The sequence below is a fragment of the Babesia microti genome, chromosome I (assembly GCF_000691945.2).
Source record: "Babesia microti strain RI chromosome I, complete genome".
NCBI classification, from domain to species: Eukaryota; Apicomplexa; class Aconoidasida; order Piroplasmida; family Babesiidae; genus Babesia; species Babesia microti.
Genome location: NC_027205.1, coordinates 211,325 through 228,831, shown reverse-complemented (window position 1 = coordinate 228,831; position 17,507 = coordinate 211,325). Strand labels below are relative to the sequence as shown.

The 17,507-nt window shown below is 34.1% G+C and overlaps 11 protein-coding genes across 11 annotated transcripts; 4 read left to right on the top strand and 7 right to left on the bottom strand.

The window, feature by feature from the left end:
* Positions 1-227: 227 nt before the first annotated feature.
* Positions 228-1,524, top strand: BMR1_01G00635 (Scd6-like Sm domain; the record flags this gene model as incomplete). Its single annotated transcript, XM_021481612.1, has 3 exons — positions 228-432; positions 453-1,045; positions 1,345-1,524. The coding sequence occupies 3 exons, from the start codon at positions 228-230 to the stop codon at positions 1,522-1,524; spliced, it is 978 nt and encodes a 325-aa protein (XP_021337300.1).
* Positions 1,525-1,637: 113 nt separating this feature from the next.
* BMR1_01G00630 (smad nuclear-interacting protein 1) lies at positions 1,638-2,306 on the bottom strand (the record flags this gene model as incomplete). Its single annotated transcript, XM_012791751.1, has 4 exons — positions 1,638-1,788; positions 1,809-2,041; positions 2,064-2,134; positions 2,156-2,306. The coding sequence occupies 4 exons, from the start codon at positions 2,304-2,306 to the stop codon at positions 1,638-1,640; spliced, it is 606 nt and encodes a 201-aa protein (XP_012647205.1).
* Positions 2,307-2,614: 308 nt separating this feature from the next.
* On the bottom strand, positions 2,615-3,382 carry BMR1_01G00625 (tripartite motif protein, putative; the record flags this gene model as incomplete). The annotated part of the gene is made up of 1 exon (XM_012791750.1): positions 2,615-3,382. One exon carries the CDS (start codon positions 3,380-3,382, stop codon positions 2,615-2,617), a length of 768 nt encoding a protein of 255 aa, XP_012647204.1.
* Positions 3,702-4,290, bottom strand: BMR1_01G00620 (hypothetical protein; the record flags this gene model as incomplete). The annotated part of the gene is made up of 2 exons (XM_021481589.1): positions 3,702-3,914; positions 3,937-4,290. The coding sequence occupies 2 exons, from the start codon at positions 4,288-4,290 to the stop codon at positions 3,702-3,704; spliced, it is 567 nt and encodes a 188-aa protein (XP_021337299.1).
* A 200-nt stretch (positions 4,291-4,490) lies between these two features.
* On the bottom strand, positions 4,491-6,587 carry BMR1_01G00615 (conserved Plasmodium protein, unknown function; the record flags this gene model as incomplete). Its single annotated transcript, XM_021481582.1, has 3 exons — positions 4,491-5,350; positions 5,372-5,483; positions 5,682-6,587. The coding sequence occupies 3 exons, from the start codon at positions 6,585-6,587 to the stop codon at positions 4,491-4,493; spliced, it is 1,878 nt and encodes a 625-aa protein (XP_021337298.1).
* Positions 6,861-8,230, top strand: BMR1_01G00610 (hypothetical protein; the record flags this gene model as incomplete). Its single annotated transcript, XM_012791747.1, has 2 exons — positions 6,861-7,043; positions 7,064-8,230. The coding sequence occupies 2 exons, from the start codon at positions 6,861-6,863 to the stop codon at positions 8,228-8,230; spliced, it is 1,350 nt and encodes a 449-aa protein (XP_012647201.1).
* Positions 8,231-8,325: 95 nt separating this feature from the next.
* On the bottom strand, positions 8,326-10,617 carry BMR1_01G00605 (DNA-directed RNA polymerase subunit alpha; the record flags this gene model as incomplete). The annotated part of the gene is made up of 6 exons (XM_021481571.1): positions 8,326-8,641; positions 8,666-9,173; positions 9,858-10,179; positions 10,200-10,253; positions 10,275-10,372; positions 10,395-10,617. 6 exons carry the CDS (start codon positions 10,615-10,617, stop codon positions 8,326-8,328), a joined length of 1,521 nt encoding a protein of 506 aa, XP_021337297.1.
* Positions 10,618-10,739: 122 nt separating this feature from the next.
* On the bottom strand, positions 10,740-12,347 carry BMR1_01G00600 (DNA-(apurinic or apyrimidinic site) lyase; the record flags this gene model as incomplete). The annotated part of the gene is made up of 9 exons (XM_021481562.1): positions 10,740-10,808; positions 10,831-10,943; positions 10,965-11,074; positions 11,095-11,162; positions 11,184-11,293; positions 11,314-11,512; positions 11,642-11,829; positions 11,850-11,898; positions 11,919-12,347. The coding sequence occupies 9 exons, from the start codon at positions 12,345-12,347 to the stop codon at positions 10,740-10,742; spliced, it is 1,335 nt and encodes a 444-aa protein (XP_021337296.1).
* BMR1_01G00595 (UTP6, U3 small nucleolar RNA-associated protein 6) lies at positions 12,726-14,740 on the top strand (the record flags this gene model as incomplete). Its single annotated transcript, XM_012791744.1, has 2 exons — positions 12,726-13,003; positions 13,024-14,740. 2 exons carry the CDS (start codon positions 12,726-12,728, stop codon positions 14,738-14,740), a joined length of 1,995 nt encoding a protein of 664 aa, XP_012647198.1.
* A 116-nt stretch (positions 14,741-14,856) lies between these two features.
* On the top strand, positions 14,857-15,622 carry BMR1_01G00590 (exosome complex component RRP40; the record flags this gene model as incomplete). Its single annotated transcript, XM_021481551.1, has 4 exons — positions 14,857-14,949; positions 14,971-15,147; positions 15,172-15,512; positions 15,535-15,622. The coding sequence occupies 4 exons, from the start codon at positions 14,857-14,859 to the stop codon at positions 15,620-15,622; spliced, it is 699 nt and encodes a 232-aa protein (XP_021337295.1).
* BMR1_01G00585 (U1 small nuclear ribonucleoprotein A) lies at positions 15,810-17,426 on the bottom strand (the record flags this gene model as incomplete). The annotated part of the gene is made up of 5 exons (XM_012791742.1): positions 15,810-15,868; positions 15,890-16,076; positions 16,647-17,055; positions 17,186-17,267; positions 17,288-17,426. The coding sequence occupies 5 exons, from the start codon at positions 17,424-17,426 to the stop codon at positions 15,810-15,812; spliced, it is 876 nt and encodes a 291-aa protein (XP_012647196.1).

Below are 17,507 nucleotides of genomic sequence, written 5' to 3'. Positions count from 1 at the left end.
CAGATTTAATGCGTCAATTTGTGGTAAATATAATACTATTGGTGTAAAACTAATTAAATATACAATTGTGTGAGATTGACGGTATAATAGGCATGTGTATGTAACATTTTGGTCGATTGTGGCGGAAATAAGAACCATGTTAGATAATTGTCATAATGATTATGATTAGATGTAAATAGAAAGGCACATATATTGTTGATGAGTATGGTTTTATCGTGGGGTAGACAATGAACGCTTCTGTTCCCTACCTTGGATATCGCATATCTCTGCTCTCAAATTCTGACATCCGATATGAAGGAATTCTTTCCGGTATTGATAGCAATGAAGCTACTGTGACGCTTAGAAACGTGCGTTCCATGGGCACCGAAGGACGAACTCCACATAGAGAAATTCTTCCTTCTCCCGAAATATATGATTGTATAGTTTTCAGAGGTTTAAACTATATTATTTAGGTCAAAACATCAAAGATTTGACCGTATGTGGAAACGATTCTCTTACGGATATATATCAAGATCCAGCAATTATTAGTGCTCAACCCATTGGTAATGGGATTGGCGATGATAGATTGGATGAAAACATCCAAAACTTCTACTCATATGGCAAAAATGACGATTGCAAAAATACAATGGCAACCCATCCCGGAAGTTGGGGTAATGTATACCATCAACCCATATACACGGCTAAGGATCTTATCGACAACACAATCAACCTTAAAAATAATTATACAGATGTAAGCAATGAGGATTGCGGAAATAAGGAACAAATTGGTGGAAAGTTGGATAAAAAGGAGTCCCAGCCAATAAGTGACAAGAAAAGCAATCTGAATAAAAGCAGCAACGGGCGCAATAATAACAGCTCATCAGATATGAAAAGGATAAATTCACAGCAAACAAGCAATAACGCAAATAAAAATAATAAGGGCCAGTTCAAAGATGAATTCGACTTTGAACAATCAAATGCTAATTTCAAGAAAGAGCAACGTGTTGTAAAACCTATCTATCAACGTTCAAATTTTTTTGATAACATTTCTTCTGATATACAAGAGGTATGGTATAATCTCAATTGTAAGCATGTGTGGTTTTTATTTATACAAATGTGATTTACATTATGTGTATAAACATAAATAATTTGAAAATATATGAGAAATGTTGTTTGAAGGTGGTAAAATTTTGCATGGTTTTGGTCTAGCTGTGAAAATTTTTGGTCATTTATATCCTGTATATATAATATATAATTTTCCCTTTTCCCAAAATTTATATGGGTTGTTAAATTGTATAACTATTGTGTCAAGACTGTAAATTTATCATTTTCAATTATTAACTAATATAATAACGTAATATTTAGGTTGTTAAAGAAAGAGGTAATCAAAGAAAACTTGACCTCGATACATTTGGTGAATCTGCACAGAATTATAGGCCCAGGAGATATAATAATCAAAAAAAGTTTAAAAGAAACTATCAGAGTAATAATCATCATCATGTGAATGTTAGTGGTAATATGTGTAAAAAAACTGATGGAACTTGAGTCCTAATTTTGACAACCTAACGTTAGTTATTGATTTATCCATGATACGCCATGAGTGCATATACTCGATAAAGGGTCGTGTTATAGAATGTATGCGATAATTAGTGTGTAAATTAGGAATCCAAGTGCAATAGAATATACTCCCTTGATGAATAAGCAAACTTGATGCTGTCCTTCTCAAGCAACTGATAGTACCTACTCGGTTCAATTTTTTCACCGTTCAAAAAGGTACCATTTGTACTCCCAAGATCTATCAAATATGGTCTAAATGACTAGTATCTCACAATACTTCGCTGCCTCGAAGACGAAATTGTATGACTGCATGTTGTTTTGATATAGAGGAATGATAAACCGGTAAATCACAAACCCTCGGTTCTTTGCCAATTAGGTAATATTCTTGATTGGATAAGTGTATTATTTTATCAGGTCCCGCATCAGATGTGGTATCTACTTGTGATTTGAACATATATAACCGCCATTTCTTATCGGGCATTCTGGATTCCGGCGGTATTGTATACTACATAAGCAAAGTATCCTACCTTGATAATTATTCCATTCCTTTCATTGGTTTCAGCGGCTAAAAGGCCCGATGGTTCAAACGAAGGTTCAACTATGTAACATTTTCAATTACTCTTTTGGGGCTTATCGCTAGGTTCGGGTGGAAAGGAAGTTGATCTAGATCTAGATTTTGACCTTGACCTTGACCTTGACCTAGAACTAGAACTAGAACTAGAACTAGAACTAGAACTTGTAGAGTCATATATGTCAGAATGTCTATCCATGGTACCCAATATATGACACCATATATAGATATATTTATTAAAATGTTATATATTTTAACAGCAAAAATCATGTGAAAGTTTCATAATAATTTATTATTGCTAGAATGGAGATATTATTAGAATCGCATGCCTCATAGATTGAATATTGACTATATACATATTTCACCTAGTTATACTAACACACTATTCTAACCTGTGAAAGATACATATACATAAATTGAATTTTGTATACATTGCGCATGTTCTTGGCGCATTTTTGTGCTTTGATTACAAATAATATCATGTATAAAGTCGCAATCAAATATCTTTTAGTTGACACAAGTGGTAGCATTTTTAACAAATTCACTAACATCTTCAAGTGTGCTTTGGATATTGTCCAACTGAGCTGTTATACGTTTAAGTTCACTCTCGCGTTGCGATGGCGTTTGTACCAATCTCAGATACGATGACTGGGCATCACGGCCTGAAAGAATTCGCCTCAACATCTCTGCGTTCTGGTTAAAAAATGTTAATAATTCTATATCGTTATATTTACCAGAAGTTCTGTCTCTCAGCATACTTGCATTGTCTCGTAAGTGTTTAGTTAAATTCAGTGTCAAGTCCTCATCCTTCTTACATTGCGATATAAAGTCGGTGATCTTATTAGTGAATAAATTGGTTATTTTGTCCTTTGATTCCATGATAGTTTGAGTCATTTGTGAATTACTCTTTGAAACTTGCAATTTTGCAATTTGCAGCTTCTCGCTCCACTCTACCTTCCTATCCTCCAATAGATCTAGGAAGGTAGTTTCCAAATTCTGTTTTCTAGCAGATAGTTTAGCAGCCCATTTGCGTACATACTCATGTAGTACAGTTGAAAAGGCCTCCGGTAGCGTTTTGACGTTACAATTAGAGTGTCTTGACAGTGCGCATTCGCTACACACACAAGGGATCAAACAGTCCAAACAGAAATATTGTATGGGCAATTTGTAATGGTTTGGACATCGAAAGTTTTCCAAAATTGCCAGGGATGACTCACTGTCTGCCCATTCTAACCTTTCAACTTCTCTGGCAACCTCTCTAAAACTATCGGACATTTAAATTAAGTGCTTAACGGCGTGAATAATAAATAATTATTTTGCGTTTTGTAAATTACAGGTTTGTGATTTACCCAATAAATATTTCACATATATTGTTACACTGTATGCCGAGAGTTATGTACATGACAGGTATCTAACTGGTGCAGTGGGTAATTCTAGTGTGTTATGGTAAATAATGTACACATTGATCGTAAATGATTTGTAATGCTTAATGTTACTAAAATTGTTATACGTGTTATTTAAACGACTATATATGCTGCGGTATATTTTTAAAATTGATGCATGAGTAGATAAGCTATTTTTAGAGCTATGAGAATCACAAAAAGATAATTCCGAAGAGAATGCCCCCAAAAACAGATAGTACATAAATTGCGTTATCAGAATTGTTAATGAACCTTGAAATTTTTGTCATAAGAGAGTCATCCTTCAGCTGATCTTGGATGTACTGTTTGGTATCCGTCATCAGTGCGTCCGATTCCTCATTCACCTTGTCCCAATGTATGCTTATAAATCCATACTTATTTAAATACTAACATATAAATTCTACTTACATATAAAGTTAAGTATGACGCCGTACCAGCCATAGCTGCGGCTCTTACTACCCTGCCGATCAAATGGGCACCAACAGCTCCAGCGGCAAAAAATGCTGCTGCTGTTTTTATATTTTCCCTGCGGAAACTTATGCCTAAGAGTTTAATCGTATTTTCATCCATCCTTTTGGTAGATTTAGTCGTAAATCTCTTTAATTGTTCGTCAAATTTATCCCTCAACCTGTCCAATCTGTTAGTGTAGTTGTTAGGGTGATTACAATTGTTAATGGCGCTAATGTTGTAGTCCTTATTGTGTAGTAGTGTTGATGGTTCGGTAATTAATGTGTTAGCACTGCTGCTAAATCTGTGAAGCATAATCAGAGAGTTTCTATATTATTCTAGGGCGAAATCATCTACCAGGAACACTACTTATGATATACACCAGATTTGACGATACATCGTCATGTTTTTTAAAAAGTATATATTTTAATAGAAAATGACACAATTGTAACATTTGCAGAATGTCTAATTATATATAAGTATGTGTAGTAGTCGATAATTAAAATACAATCATGTCACAGCTCGCTTTGTATTTGATCCAGCGTCTTCATTATTTCATCTAGATTCAGTTTATTGCTGGCATATTTTGGTTCTTCGGCATTTGAATAGTCATTTTCATTGTTACTTTCATATCCTGATTCATTACCATTGTCATCACCCTCATCCTCACCATTAGATTTGCCTGAACCATTTGACGCAACTGTATTTAAGTATGTTGCCTGTTCATTGGAAGAATCGTGTTGTTGGTGGTATGTTAAGTTGTTGGTAAGTGTGGAAGAAGTATGTTGGTAGTATGAAGATAGTTCAGTTTGTTTGGAACCAAAGTCATCATCTCCATTCCTAGTCGTAGACCATGCATTATCATTGGGGAGTGTGGGACAGGAGTATTCATTGGCACTAACAGATTCAACTGATACTGGTTCAAATACATTGTATGGCATTGAAAAAATTTCAGCCAGTTCCTTGTTCATCTTCTCTTCTTCTTCATCCTCCTCATTCGAATCAAACTGTAGTAAATCTTGCAAAACTTTTGGACTTGAAAGTAATTCATCAATGGAGTCGTTTAGTTTAAACAGTTTGTCCATAAAATCTTCATACTGTAGGTTTCCATCCTTTATGAATTGAATCTCATTGAATTCCTGAATGCTCATGTCTGAAAGGATGTTGATTGATTCTAAAATCTTCCCCTTACTCAAAGTTAACATTGACTTTAAATTTTCATCATCCTCCCCATTTGAAAACCTACTTACAATATTAGAAATGTCAGCTAGTACATTCATGTCAATTGGCAATTTTAATTCCCTAGACGATGTAATCAGTTCAACATCCTTGATCATGTAACGAGATCCAGGAGGGATCCTTGGGAATTTTATGCCTAAATAAACGTTAATAATACCTTTCATGCGCATTCTTCTGTATTCTAGGAAGAAGTCGGGGTATAAAGCTTGTTGCATAAGGAAAGCATCGTGGCATAGTTGGATTGTAAATAGTATTTTACTTTTAAGAGCCTGTATTACATTTGTTTAATATGTTATGCAAATAACTTTTCAAAAAATTATGACCATAAATGAATTATTTAATAATAAAATATTAAATTGACCTCAGAATATAAATCTATAGTTTATATAAAATATAGAAAAATGCAATGAATACAAATATAATACATGAAAAGGTGTAGAATAAAGAAATACGAACACTTCTCTTACATGTATCCGGGGGTCTGTAGCCACTCCCTGATGGCCAGAAGAGCCAGAAATTATTTTAGCGAATTGTTTCTTCATATCCCGTGCCAAAGAGTATTTAAAAGTAGTTATCTTTAGCAATTTGCCCAGAGACCTCATTAGTGACCTTGTTATGAATGTAGGAAATCCTGCGCCTAAGTTTTTAATACAAAATCCAAGATATTCAACCGAAAGTATGTATTCTTCGGGAATCTTGGAAAACCGAAGCTTCCAATTTATATATTTGACGGTAAATTTCTTACACACTGGTAGATCACACATGTAATCAACCAATCTAATTGCAATGTGTTGGTTGATAATTTGGTTTTCAAAAAAAGATAGTGGTGTCAATTCTGCAAAATTTTTGATACTGACGAATTGAGTGATATACGTACCACCGCCCCAAGCCAACAAATTTTCGGTTAACATGGCAAATTCGCGATGGGATTTTATGGGCCCTAATGCCATAGCATCTGATGCCTCCTTAGCAGTTATTCCATTATGCATAAGATTTTGTGAATCATAGACCTGCACTATGGAGTTCAACTTCCTTCTGATAGTCTTGACACAAACCTTACCGGCCTTTTTCAAGCGACTAATTTTCAAATTTGACAGGTTGGGCAAAAATAGTCCAGATTTGGGGGATAAGGAGTTGCTCATATAGGGAGTTCCGGTGTGAATCATGTTGTTATCCATTGTGCATTCATGAATTTGCGCGTTATGCCCGTGTATGTCTGTAACATGGCCAACTAACTTCGATCCATGATGTGAAGAGATATTGTTTATATCATTTTCAAAATTTTGTTGGTCAGAGTGAATATTTCTCCTCCTAATCTGATTGTTTTTTTCAAATCGTTCATGATTTATTTGTTTGGAAAAGTAATTCTCCATGTTGATTAATTGTAAATGTTAAAGTGTGATATTGCAAATAAATTGTTATAAACCTCTGTGACTGGAGTTAAAATGTTGATAGGACACAGCTAGTAATATACAAATATCAAACATGTAATCCTATCTACATACTAGTAACCACCCTACAATGAGTTAGTAATGGCGACCATATTAGCATACATATAATAATCATTATTATACGTATACTCCATATACAACAATTGTAAATTTTACACATCGATTTGAAAAGTAGTTTTATATGTGTGTTACGGAATGGATTGTCACGTGGAGTCTCAGAATCACACATTTTCGCACTCATCTCGTCTAAACATGGTTAAACACATGTTTTCAGTTGGAGAATTGGCTTTTATCAAGATGAAGAATGAGCTTTGTCTTGTATTTATACATTATTTGTCGCAAAAACTCGTTTTTTGTGCCTGCACTGGCACTGAAGTAGTAAGTAATTTCACATTTAGAAAGTAGTACCCGTTGGTCTATCCGCAATTGATAGTGAATCGATTTATCACGACTACAAATCACATCAACTTCACTGCAATATGAACAGAGGTACATTAATCAATTTGAACAATGTCCATGGTTATTATATACCCATGTACTTCATATCATTTCCAGGATACAGGAAAAAATGTTCTAAATTCTTTCGCTTTTGGGTCAAAGAATGCGATCTCATCCCTTATCATAGCGTTAGGAATAGATTGGCTAACAAACTAATTCACAAACTTGAAGATATAAGTCAGACATTAAAGGAATCGCTCAGTGGCTGTGAAGTAGATAACATTGATAACTATGTATATAATATGAAACATAGGACGGTTGATGTTTCTAAACAATTATTGAGTGGTGTTAATTGTATAACAACACTGCCTTGGGTGATTAGTGACTGGATGAAGCAGTTTATGAATGAGGAATGGGAGAGAATTGTGAATATTGATTGGGGCATGGATATTTTTTGCAATTTTGTTTGGCAATCGCCCCAACTAGATCAGTATGAAAGGGTTTTTAAGCAATTAAAACTTGTTAAACAGTATACTAATGTGCCCTTTTATCGCAAATTTAATGCCAGGTCCGTTGCAAATGAATTCAAGTTTTACATACTCTTACTGGCAAAAATATTGCTCAGAACTAGTAAAAAGCAAGTAAGGTTGTGGAATAAACAAATAAAAATTAGTTATCAATGCTTTTTGACGTTCTATGTGAATCAACTTTACTGGATAGATCTATTACTTGATTGGTTCGATGTACACTTTATTGACAATTGCTGTTATTGCAAAGAGGAGAGATTGTTTTTAATTGCTTTGTTAGATAGATATCAACAGGTTCAGTTCCACAAATCAAATGCAAATGAAGGAAATGGTAAAAGTGATTATATGTCCAATCTGTTACAAGCTTCCATGAATTCCAACTTTGAAGACTGGAAAATGAAGCCTAGTGATCTCCTAGGTGCTAGTCATTTGGCACGGCTATTGTGTTATCCAGTATATTACAATAATTATTTGAGCAAATTATGTGTTAATGGTGTGAATATAGAAGGGATATGCTTGCCGATTTATCAACTATTCCTCTACTTTCTTTCATACTATCTTAGAGATTACACTATAGCGCAGGATTATAATCTTGAATAACATCACATTACATGTAATATATGTGAAATAGTGACATATATTTGTCGTAAAATGTAGTAAATAAAATGTAAAAATTAATTATATAATATATAGGTCTAGAAAATCTTCTTTTGACTGATATCTCCGGGGCCTAGAGGATCTTGAAATACCCAATGTGGAACGTTTTCAAATTCCCTGAAAAATTGTTCCCTATTCTTCTTTATCTGTTCTTGAATGCATATATTGTCCATTATTGTGTCAGGTTTTGTCTCTAGTAGTTTCTTCCACTTCTCGTACTGCTCCTGTTTGGCAATCTTTGATTCTGGATCTATGCGATACTGTCTTAACACATCATTGCGATAGAACCACTTGACCTTTTGCATAACTTTTTCCCGGGGTCTCCTGTAAGGATTCCACGGCACATTTGTGTACCTAAGTCAAAGTTTGTGTTCTTACATTTCGGGGTTTGTGTATTCTTCGATATCTTTATTTTGTTCATCCCTTATGGCATATACATCATATCCGAAATCTGTATGTATAGCTTTAAGTGACTGTTGTACCCAATGTCGCATGAAAGAAGCAGCACGAATAAGAACCATTCTTGGAGTTATTGTGCCATCTGTGTGCAATTGCAAAGTTACAAACTCAGTCAATATATCCATATTTAGACCTCGTCTTTCTCCAGAATAACCAAAAATTTCTACTGGTTTAACTTCGCTGTTAAAATGGATAAAACCATCGTCTGTTATGTCTCGATTAATCGATTCTGGGCCATACTCGGTCATGACATACCTATCCATGTATTCAATCTTTACATCCATGGCCAAATAGCTATTAGGTGATAGTGTACAAATGTACTGATTTTTGTTGATAATCTCGACATTTTTGGCATTCTCGCTGCTAGATTCGTCGAATTTCATGTGCCCTGCGACGACAATCATTGGCCCTTTGATTCGGAATTTTCCTGTGTTAAATTATAGTGGAAATTTTAACGAGTGTAAAAGTATCATATTTACATGTATATAACAATGTTATGTACAGGAGACCATTGTTGATACATGTAGATAGCTTTGTAATAAATTATATAATAATAGCAAGGGTAGTAGCTGCTAAAATACTCTTCATCAAATAGCCAAACTTTTGACTATGTGTTACCCATGTAAAATAATCATTCCTAAGGTAATATTGGCCGTCATTTTCCATCATATTAAACGACGCGTACCAAATGTAATGTTTATATGTGTTGGATTCTAAGCCTCTGTTCACATTAAATGGAAATTTATACATTATGCTGCTTTAATGACCTTTGCTATTCATCATTTTACGATTTGATTCTCAAAAAAAATACCAGACAAATAATTATATTAAAATAATACTTTCCAATTATACCATGGGCGTAACTTGATTTATGTCGATACATTCTCAAACGTAAAAATATCGTTTGGAAATATACCGTAAGCCCATTCATTTACGGAGTATTCATATTAAGTATATGTATATGTATATAGGTTATAGGTTATAGATTGCTTGTTTAGGGCTTAACATTCTGTTATTAGTATGCATTAACATCGCATTTTTGACAAAAGTGTGTTTAGTTAGTATATGTATATATATATATATATAATTAGTAAATATATTTAATATGTACCTATCAAAGGCTTCTCAAATGTGGCAGACGCAGGTACATTACGTAAAATGACGTTCCTTAGATTATTACAAAGGTCAAAATAATCTTCCCTCAAGCCAACGACATTATAGCATTCATTAACCAGTCCGGGTATCCTAAGGGCGGTGGCCCTTCCTCCTCCAGTAAACCTATGTACAATCCTGTGGAAAGCATTCATAAGCCTAGCCATAACATCCGTATGCAAAGAATGAAGGTAATAGAATGTGAAGATCTTGCCACGATGATGCCTTAAGGGTTGGATTTGTTTTATTTTAAATCCATAACTCTTAATATTACTGCCAGTCTCAATCAATAGTGACTTACAAACTTAGAATATTCACTCATAGATACTTTCTTGACATTCTTTCTAACATTTTTCTGCATAAATTAATTTAATACATTGTGTTTAATGAAGAATTCTTCAATCTCTTTCAATGTGTAATGCCTCGGGATATAATCCTCCTTCGGTTTCAAATCTTCAATAGCATCCATTGACCCTATCTCAGTTATTTTTGTTACATGGTCTATAATCATCGGTCTCAAGGGGAGGTAATTCCCCATAGGGGAAATTTGATTGTTTTTCATATAGGCGGCATGTTTTTTTATTGCGATATAAAATGTTTTTGTAATAAGGCGTGTTTAGTCTACAATTGTTCGCACATGTGAAGGTGTATGTATATTGAATGTAGAAATTTAGGATTGTGTGTAAAAAAATGAGTAGTCTGCATTGTCTAATTGACATAACAGAATTCTATATACATCAGCACTACATATATATAGCCCAAGACTTTTCTATGAATTGCCCTGGAAATTTATGTGTTAACAATTGATTTCGCAATTATATTGCGCAATTATGTTGCTTGATTATATCTTCTTATTCTTTGGTACCCTAAGTGTCAATCCTACTGGTAAATGTCTCCATCCAAATGGTTTCTATGTCACATTACTTAATTACCAGATCTGCCATGGTTCCTAGAATTTCACAAGATTTTATGTTCCTAAGAAACTTCGTTGACATTAAAGCTAATGTAGTTCTGACTGCGCATTTACATTTATCCCCAGTTTGTACTAAATAAATAGCTCCGGTACCTATACTGGTATACTTTGGGTTCTTAGCAGTGGAAGCAAGTGCGTTCGAATCACTCTCGCTCTCCTCAACTTCTACTGGATTCATAAACCTGTATACATCCCATAGATCGCTATATTGACTAGTGGTTACCCTGCTTTTAAGGTTTCTTCGAAACCATTTCTATCCACTTCTCTAGTGCCAGGGTATCCGTGCTGTTCCTAAGTTACTATTGTGCTTACTTCCTCGTGTAAAACAGCTGTTTTTTCTAATTTAAGTGCTGCTGGATTGCTAACATCGATGTCCTCAGGAGAACAATTTAAGTTACCGACCATTATCACCGCTTTTATGTCTAAATCTCTCTCAACATACATTTTGAAGCTTTAAGAAACGTGGTTAGTTCCAAATCCCACTTCTTTCGCTGTTTAATACTTTCAGTTATCCATCCATTACCAGGCGTTATTAGTGACATTAAGTAAAATGAATCAAATTCAATGATCACCACTCTCCCCTCGTGATTGTGGTATTTGGCATTTTGCTTTATGTTCAAATTGTATCGTATACGTTTGGGCTATGTTAGTGTATTATATCTTTAACTTTATATTTATATAATAATATATTGATAATGATTGTCTATTATGTGATTAAAATGTAGGGTTCTGGTTTCAATATGTACAAGTATAAACGTGCTGTTACTTACTGTAAAGGATTTCTTGAGCAAAATCATTTGACCTCTAACTCTCCATGAAGCTAGTGAGTGTATCACTTTGTACTTCTTAAAACTGGTTTTCATCAAATTGTCAATGAAACTGCCATCTTCCAATTCCTGTTCATAAGTAGGAGGAATTGTTCCTTCATTGTACTTTGAAGGTATTTTAGCGCATATGCCTAAATTATAAAGTATTTGCCTGTAAACTTTGATGCGCAGAGCTTGACATTTTGCAAAATTAATATACACTAAATGACATTCTACTTACCGGATTATTTTCATTAACAAGTGCTAAGAACTGATTCCAGGCCTTGGACTTTTTGTTCATATCATGCATCCCAGATATATCCCAAACCATAATCTTTTTAGGATCATCCTCGCTTAGATATTCGTTATAACCATTCTCGGGCAGTCTAAGTTCGTTGGATGAAATGGAACTGAGTGAATCGTTGTAGCTGAGTTCTGACATTCCATCTGGGATTAGTTTAGATAGATCGATTGGTGGGTCATATTCCGTTTCCTGATCAACAAGTTTTAACTCGGTTTCTGTGCCTACATCCTTTCCCTCGTCATAAACAACCAAATCCAGAGCCTCTTTTAACAACCTGGATACGTTGCCATACACATGTTTTTTGGAGTGTGAGACTCTATCACTGGACTCTACAGATACAAATGGATAATTTTCAAAGTTAGTCATGATGTAGAGTTTTTATTGTCTCTAATTAATGAGTTTAAACTAGATCTAGGATCTATTTAGCCACAAGCTGTGTATGAATATTGCGTAGAAAAATCATCTAGGTACATTGCCTATGTGGATAGAATATAAAATCATTTTTTATTCAATAGTAGAATTTTTCGTTGCAATAGTCATATCTCATCTACCCATGTTGATTAGTGGACATGTAGTACTAGCAGCTCTAAGATTCCATATATTATTAAAATATGTAGACAGTAAGAAATAGTATAGTAGTTCTCATTGATCATATGAAATTATTGTAAGGATAATTAGTGAAATTTTTTAGTGTGAGAGATAGAAGTTAGGAATAACCATTCTGATAATCTGGGCGGCACCATAATGGCGGACCTTGTCCAACAGAATATGGAAGACATGGTACCAGAACTTAGTGCATTCAGTGCACTTAAGATATTTGAATCTGATGAGATAAGACATATTATTAAGATAAGGAAGGATTACGAATTTCAGGTTATAAACAATGACCCTATTGTGTCAAAAAAGGGCTATAGGCAATATATAAACTTTGAGAAACAGTTAGACTCCGTGGTAAAGCAGCGTATCAAATCTTTGAAATTATCAAAGGTATCTGTACCAAAGATTAGGCGCAAAAAACAATGGTAATTTGCATGTAATGTAGGAAAAGGGGTCGACTAGTCCATTCTGCCGTGGTTAAACAAGATCCAGCAAAGATAGCTAGAATAGCTATAGGTAGAAGAATCCATTTTTTATACAAAAGGGCCATCAATAAATTCGAAGAAGATAACAAATTGCGATTAGAATACATAATATATTGTATGGAACATGGTTCGCATAAAAAAGCTGAGGATGGACTTTGGAACGTACTATCTAAACGTCCTAATGATATTAATTTGTGGTTATACACCGCTTCAATAACAATGGAAAAAAGAGGTATCGATGCTACAATTAATGTATTGACTAGAAGTATCCGAAACGTTCATAATCTGAAACTATACCAAACACTACTGCATTTGCAAATAGAACGTGCATATCATAATTTTAAAAATGGACTACGTGGTATCGATTTGTCAACATGGGATATAGTAATTAAGCATGCTATCAAAAGATTGCCCAGTCATGAAGTTACTCCTTTCATTCTCTCATTGATCGATAAAATGTGTAAGGTTATGGTTAGCGGTAAGTTTAGAGAATCTCTGGCTGATTTCGATGGGTTTGTTGCCAATATAAATGATATTCTATATGAAAAATCTAAAGTTGAACCCCTAATATCCGCATATATGTGGAAAGTCCATATTACTGAATTGTTGGTGGATACTATTTATTTCAAGGGTGAAAATACTTTCGAACAATTATTCACTGACATATTAGTACAATGTGGAAATGATTGCTTCAAAATATATTTACTGTGCGCTTTGTTGTACTACGTTTTCAATGAACCTGATTTTTTTTCTGTCGATGGATACAGTACTAATTCTAAATACTTGTTAACATTTAGTGCAGAAGAGATGGTCAAATTGTATCCAAATAAAACCAAGCTGTTGCTATATTACCCAGAAATACTGATCATTGCTAATTTATCGCCATATACATCGCAACCATATAAAAGTCTATATATAAGTACCTCTAATCTGTTGGTAAAGACAAAGGAATTTATAGCAAGCAACCTTAATAGTATAAATTGGGATAATCGGATGGAAGTTATTATTAATGAATTGATACAAGAAAACGTGGCTAGTTCGCAAGAATTGGAGGAGGAAAAGGCAATTTGCATTAGTGCAATTTTGCAAGTGCTAAAGTCTTGTGGAAAGAATTACAAATACATCATGGATAACCTAGAAAATATATCATCAGGGTTGCTGACTATTATGTTAATGATTGAAGACATTTCCCTTGAAAAGTTTGATAAATTTATTAAGCTAAAAACTTTCAAAATCACTAGGCCGATGGAATCTGAATTGTTGGTGGAGAAAATGCTGCAACTCACAAACAAGCAATACATCATATACGAACTATTTGACCATTTCAGTGAGGATACAATCGATATAGGTATTGAAATGGCACTGAAAACGGTATCTGTTAAGGAAATACCATCAAACTTGACCCCAGTAGTCAAATTAAAACTATGTGAAGGTGTAATAAAAAGCGGAGAGGTTAAAAATGCTGAATTAATAAACCTTTTCTCTGTGCACCAGAATAGATTGGAGGCGATGGAACAACTAGCTGTTGAAAAGAAAGTTGAAGTGGCTGGATGGTTGGATTATATCGAGTTTTCTAAAAAATTTCAGGATATGTTCCCACACAAATGTGGCGTACCCAGTCCTGGGGTTATATACAACAAGGCTGTGGCCAGACTAGGCCCCGACTTCCTTAATTAGCGCTCCATAGCATAATAACACGCCGTTGGACTCATATTTAGATCAAATTTTATGCAATTAGTATTCTTGTTATCACAAATATATGTTGAACAATTTTGTAACAGTTAATTTGTACTATGCCTTCTGAGATATTGTATCATAAAACCAATTTTTATCTTGTAGGAGACAAAATTGACAATAATAATGAAGACGTTAATGATTCTTCAAATGTAAGTAAACTTTAAAATTAGTTGCCAGCAGTTAAACATTCAATTACAGGCATAGATAGTTACCAATGTGGAATACATCTTAGATCACCTATATACCCATTTAATACAAAGAAGTTTACCGCACAAAAATTTTATACGCCAAAAATCGGGGATCATGTTATTGCTATTGTGACTAATAAAAATAGCGACTATTTTACAGTAATTTAACATGCTATTATGTAGTTAGATATAAATTGTGGTTTTAGAGCGACAATAGATGCTGTTGATGGATTTCCCATGGCATCCAGGCGTAATATACCCAATTTGAAGGAGAAAGATGCTATTTTTTGTCAAGTTTCTCACATATATCGGTCCCAGGCGCTACCTACAAAAGTTACCTGTATCGATCCCTCTTGCAACAAATCATGGACGACATTTGAAACATACTTCGGCCAGCTTGTTGGCGGGATGGTCATAAGAATGGATATACCTATTTGTTACAGTTTAGCGGCCAAGCCTTGTCACTTGCTAAGTTCCTTGGGAAATACGTGCAAATATGAAATCGCAGTTGGACTTAATGGAAGGTGACACAGTATTAATTGTTAGGGTTTGGATCAAAACGGAGCGTCTGGAAGATTTAGTATTTATTACAAATGCTTTGAGGTCTATGGGATGGAATGAGTCCTTGCACTGATGTAATAATTGATTATAATTTCTTTTCGCGAAAAACAAATATTTTCCCATGTTACTAAGGTTCATTAACGCTGTAATTGGTACTAGATATTAGCGTACAATTTATAAAACAGTTTGATGGTTAATGCCACAAATTGAATTACGTAATTTAGAATGGAATTTTTAAAAAATTATAATGATCTATTGGATCACTTCTTGGCGTATGAAATGTATATATTGTTACCCAAAATAGAGTGTCCCTGTAATGCTGAATACAATAGTTAATTACCTTTAAGAGCCAGGCCGGCGGACTGCTCAGAGTCAAAATCGACAAACGCGACGCAACGAGAGGCTATAACTCTAGATTCGATAAATCCCGGGCGTTGGCCGAAAAGTGTGGATACAATTGCCGGATTGACATCAGGAGGGAGGTTTTCTACAAACAAAATGCGATGTGGTACACCTGGTCCATGTTGCTATGTTAGGTAGTATTATAATTTGAATTCGGTTTTTACAAAATTAAATAATATTCAGTAACATAAAATAACACTAGTATATAACCATATTAGCGTGTATAAGTAATAATAAGCATAGCATGCGTATAAATTTATTTAAATTTCCAATGATTTAATATGGAAATAATATGTTTAAATGTAATATATAGCGTTAAAGAAATATGTAATATATGTAAATGGCATGCGAGAAATGCTAATAATTTGTATTATTAGTTAATTTGTAATAATTATTTAAGGAAATGTCCAAATATAATAAATAATAAAATGAAGGATTGATGAAACGAATCCTATTAAATATGTGCTATATTTAATCATATTTTCACGTATTTAGTATGAAAATTTTGATTTAAATAGTAATTTATATATAAAAATGCGATATAAGAATGCTTTAAAAGTTTTTTAGCTTATAAGGCATTTATTGATTGTATAAAAAACAACATAATTATAAAATATATATGTTTACCATATATACAATTGGTATCTTATCTGGAAAAAATAACAATTCAAACAAAATATATGTATAATACTTACTTGAAATTGAATAGTTCTCGGTTGGTACTGAGACATATCGCCCATCTCCAACTTAGACATGTTAATAGCTGTCTCAGTAGCTCTGGCTTGAGCACTTGCCATGAGGAGTCCATTATCAATTCCCTGATATGTTGCAGAGGACGTTTCACTGTTGAGATTACTTTCCATGAACGACTTTTGCATCTGTTGGAACAGCTCAAATTGTTTGGCTTCTCTCTCTTTTACAGCGCGTGGTTTCTTTGGTCCTGGAGGGCGCTCAACGAATGTGCCCTGCTCCTTGGCAACAATGTCACTTTTCGCCAGAGCAAAGTTTATTTGCATAGCATGGCCCTGGTATATATGACCTTGCATGGCATTCAATGCTTTGGTGGCTGAATCAATGCTATCAAATACAATCCAAGCTTGGCCCCTATGTGATAATTGATTGTAATAATTAAATAATGAATCAATAAGCTCAACAATTTACAAATTGTTTTCATATAAGATAGATATTTTTATCATTTTTAATATGATTGAAATGAGATAGTACGATTAGTTACCTGCGCCAAAATGAGCCCATAGCTACAATCTGTCTGATAGTGCCAAATTGATTAAAAATCTGTTCCAAATACGCCTTCAATACTACATAAATTAGTTTCTACCTGATAATTTAACTCTGTCATTGATATTCTTGATGTAAATAGTTTCGTTTGGCGGAATATCTGGGTCAGCCTCTATAACTTTGAGATCTTGGGCCATCTTGGCAGGAGTCTTCGCCTTATGCATCATAGGTAGCATCATCTTGAGGTAAGAATTTGTTAAACACAATTTTATACACAAAACCGTGATACTCAGGTATTCTGATGCCCCACCTATATACAA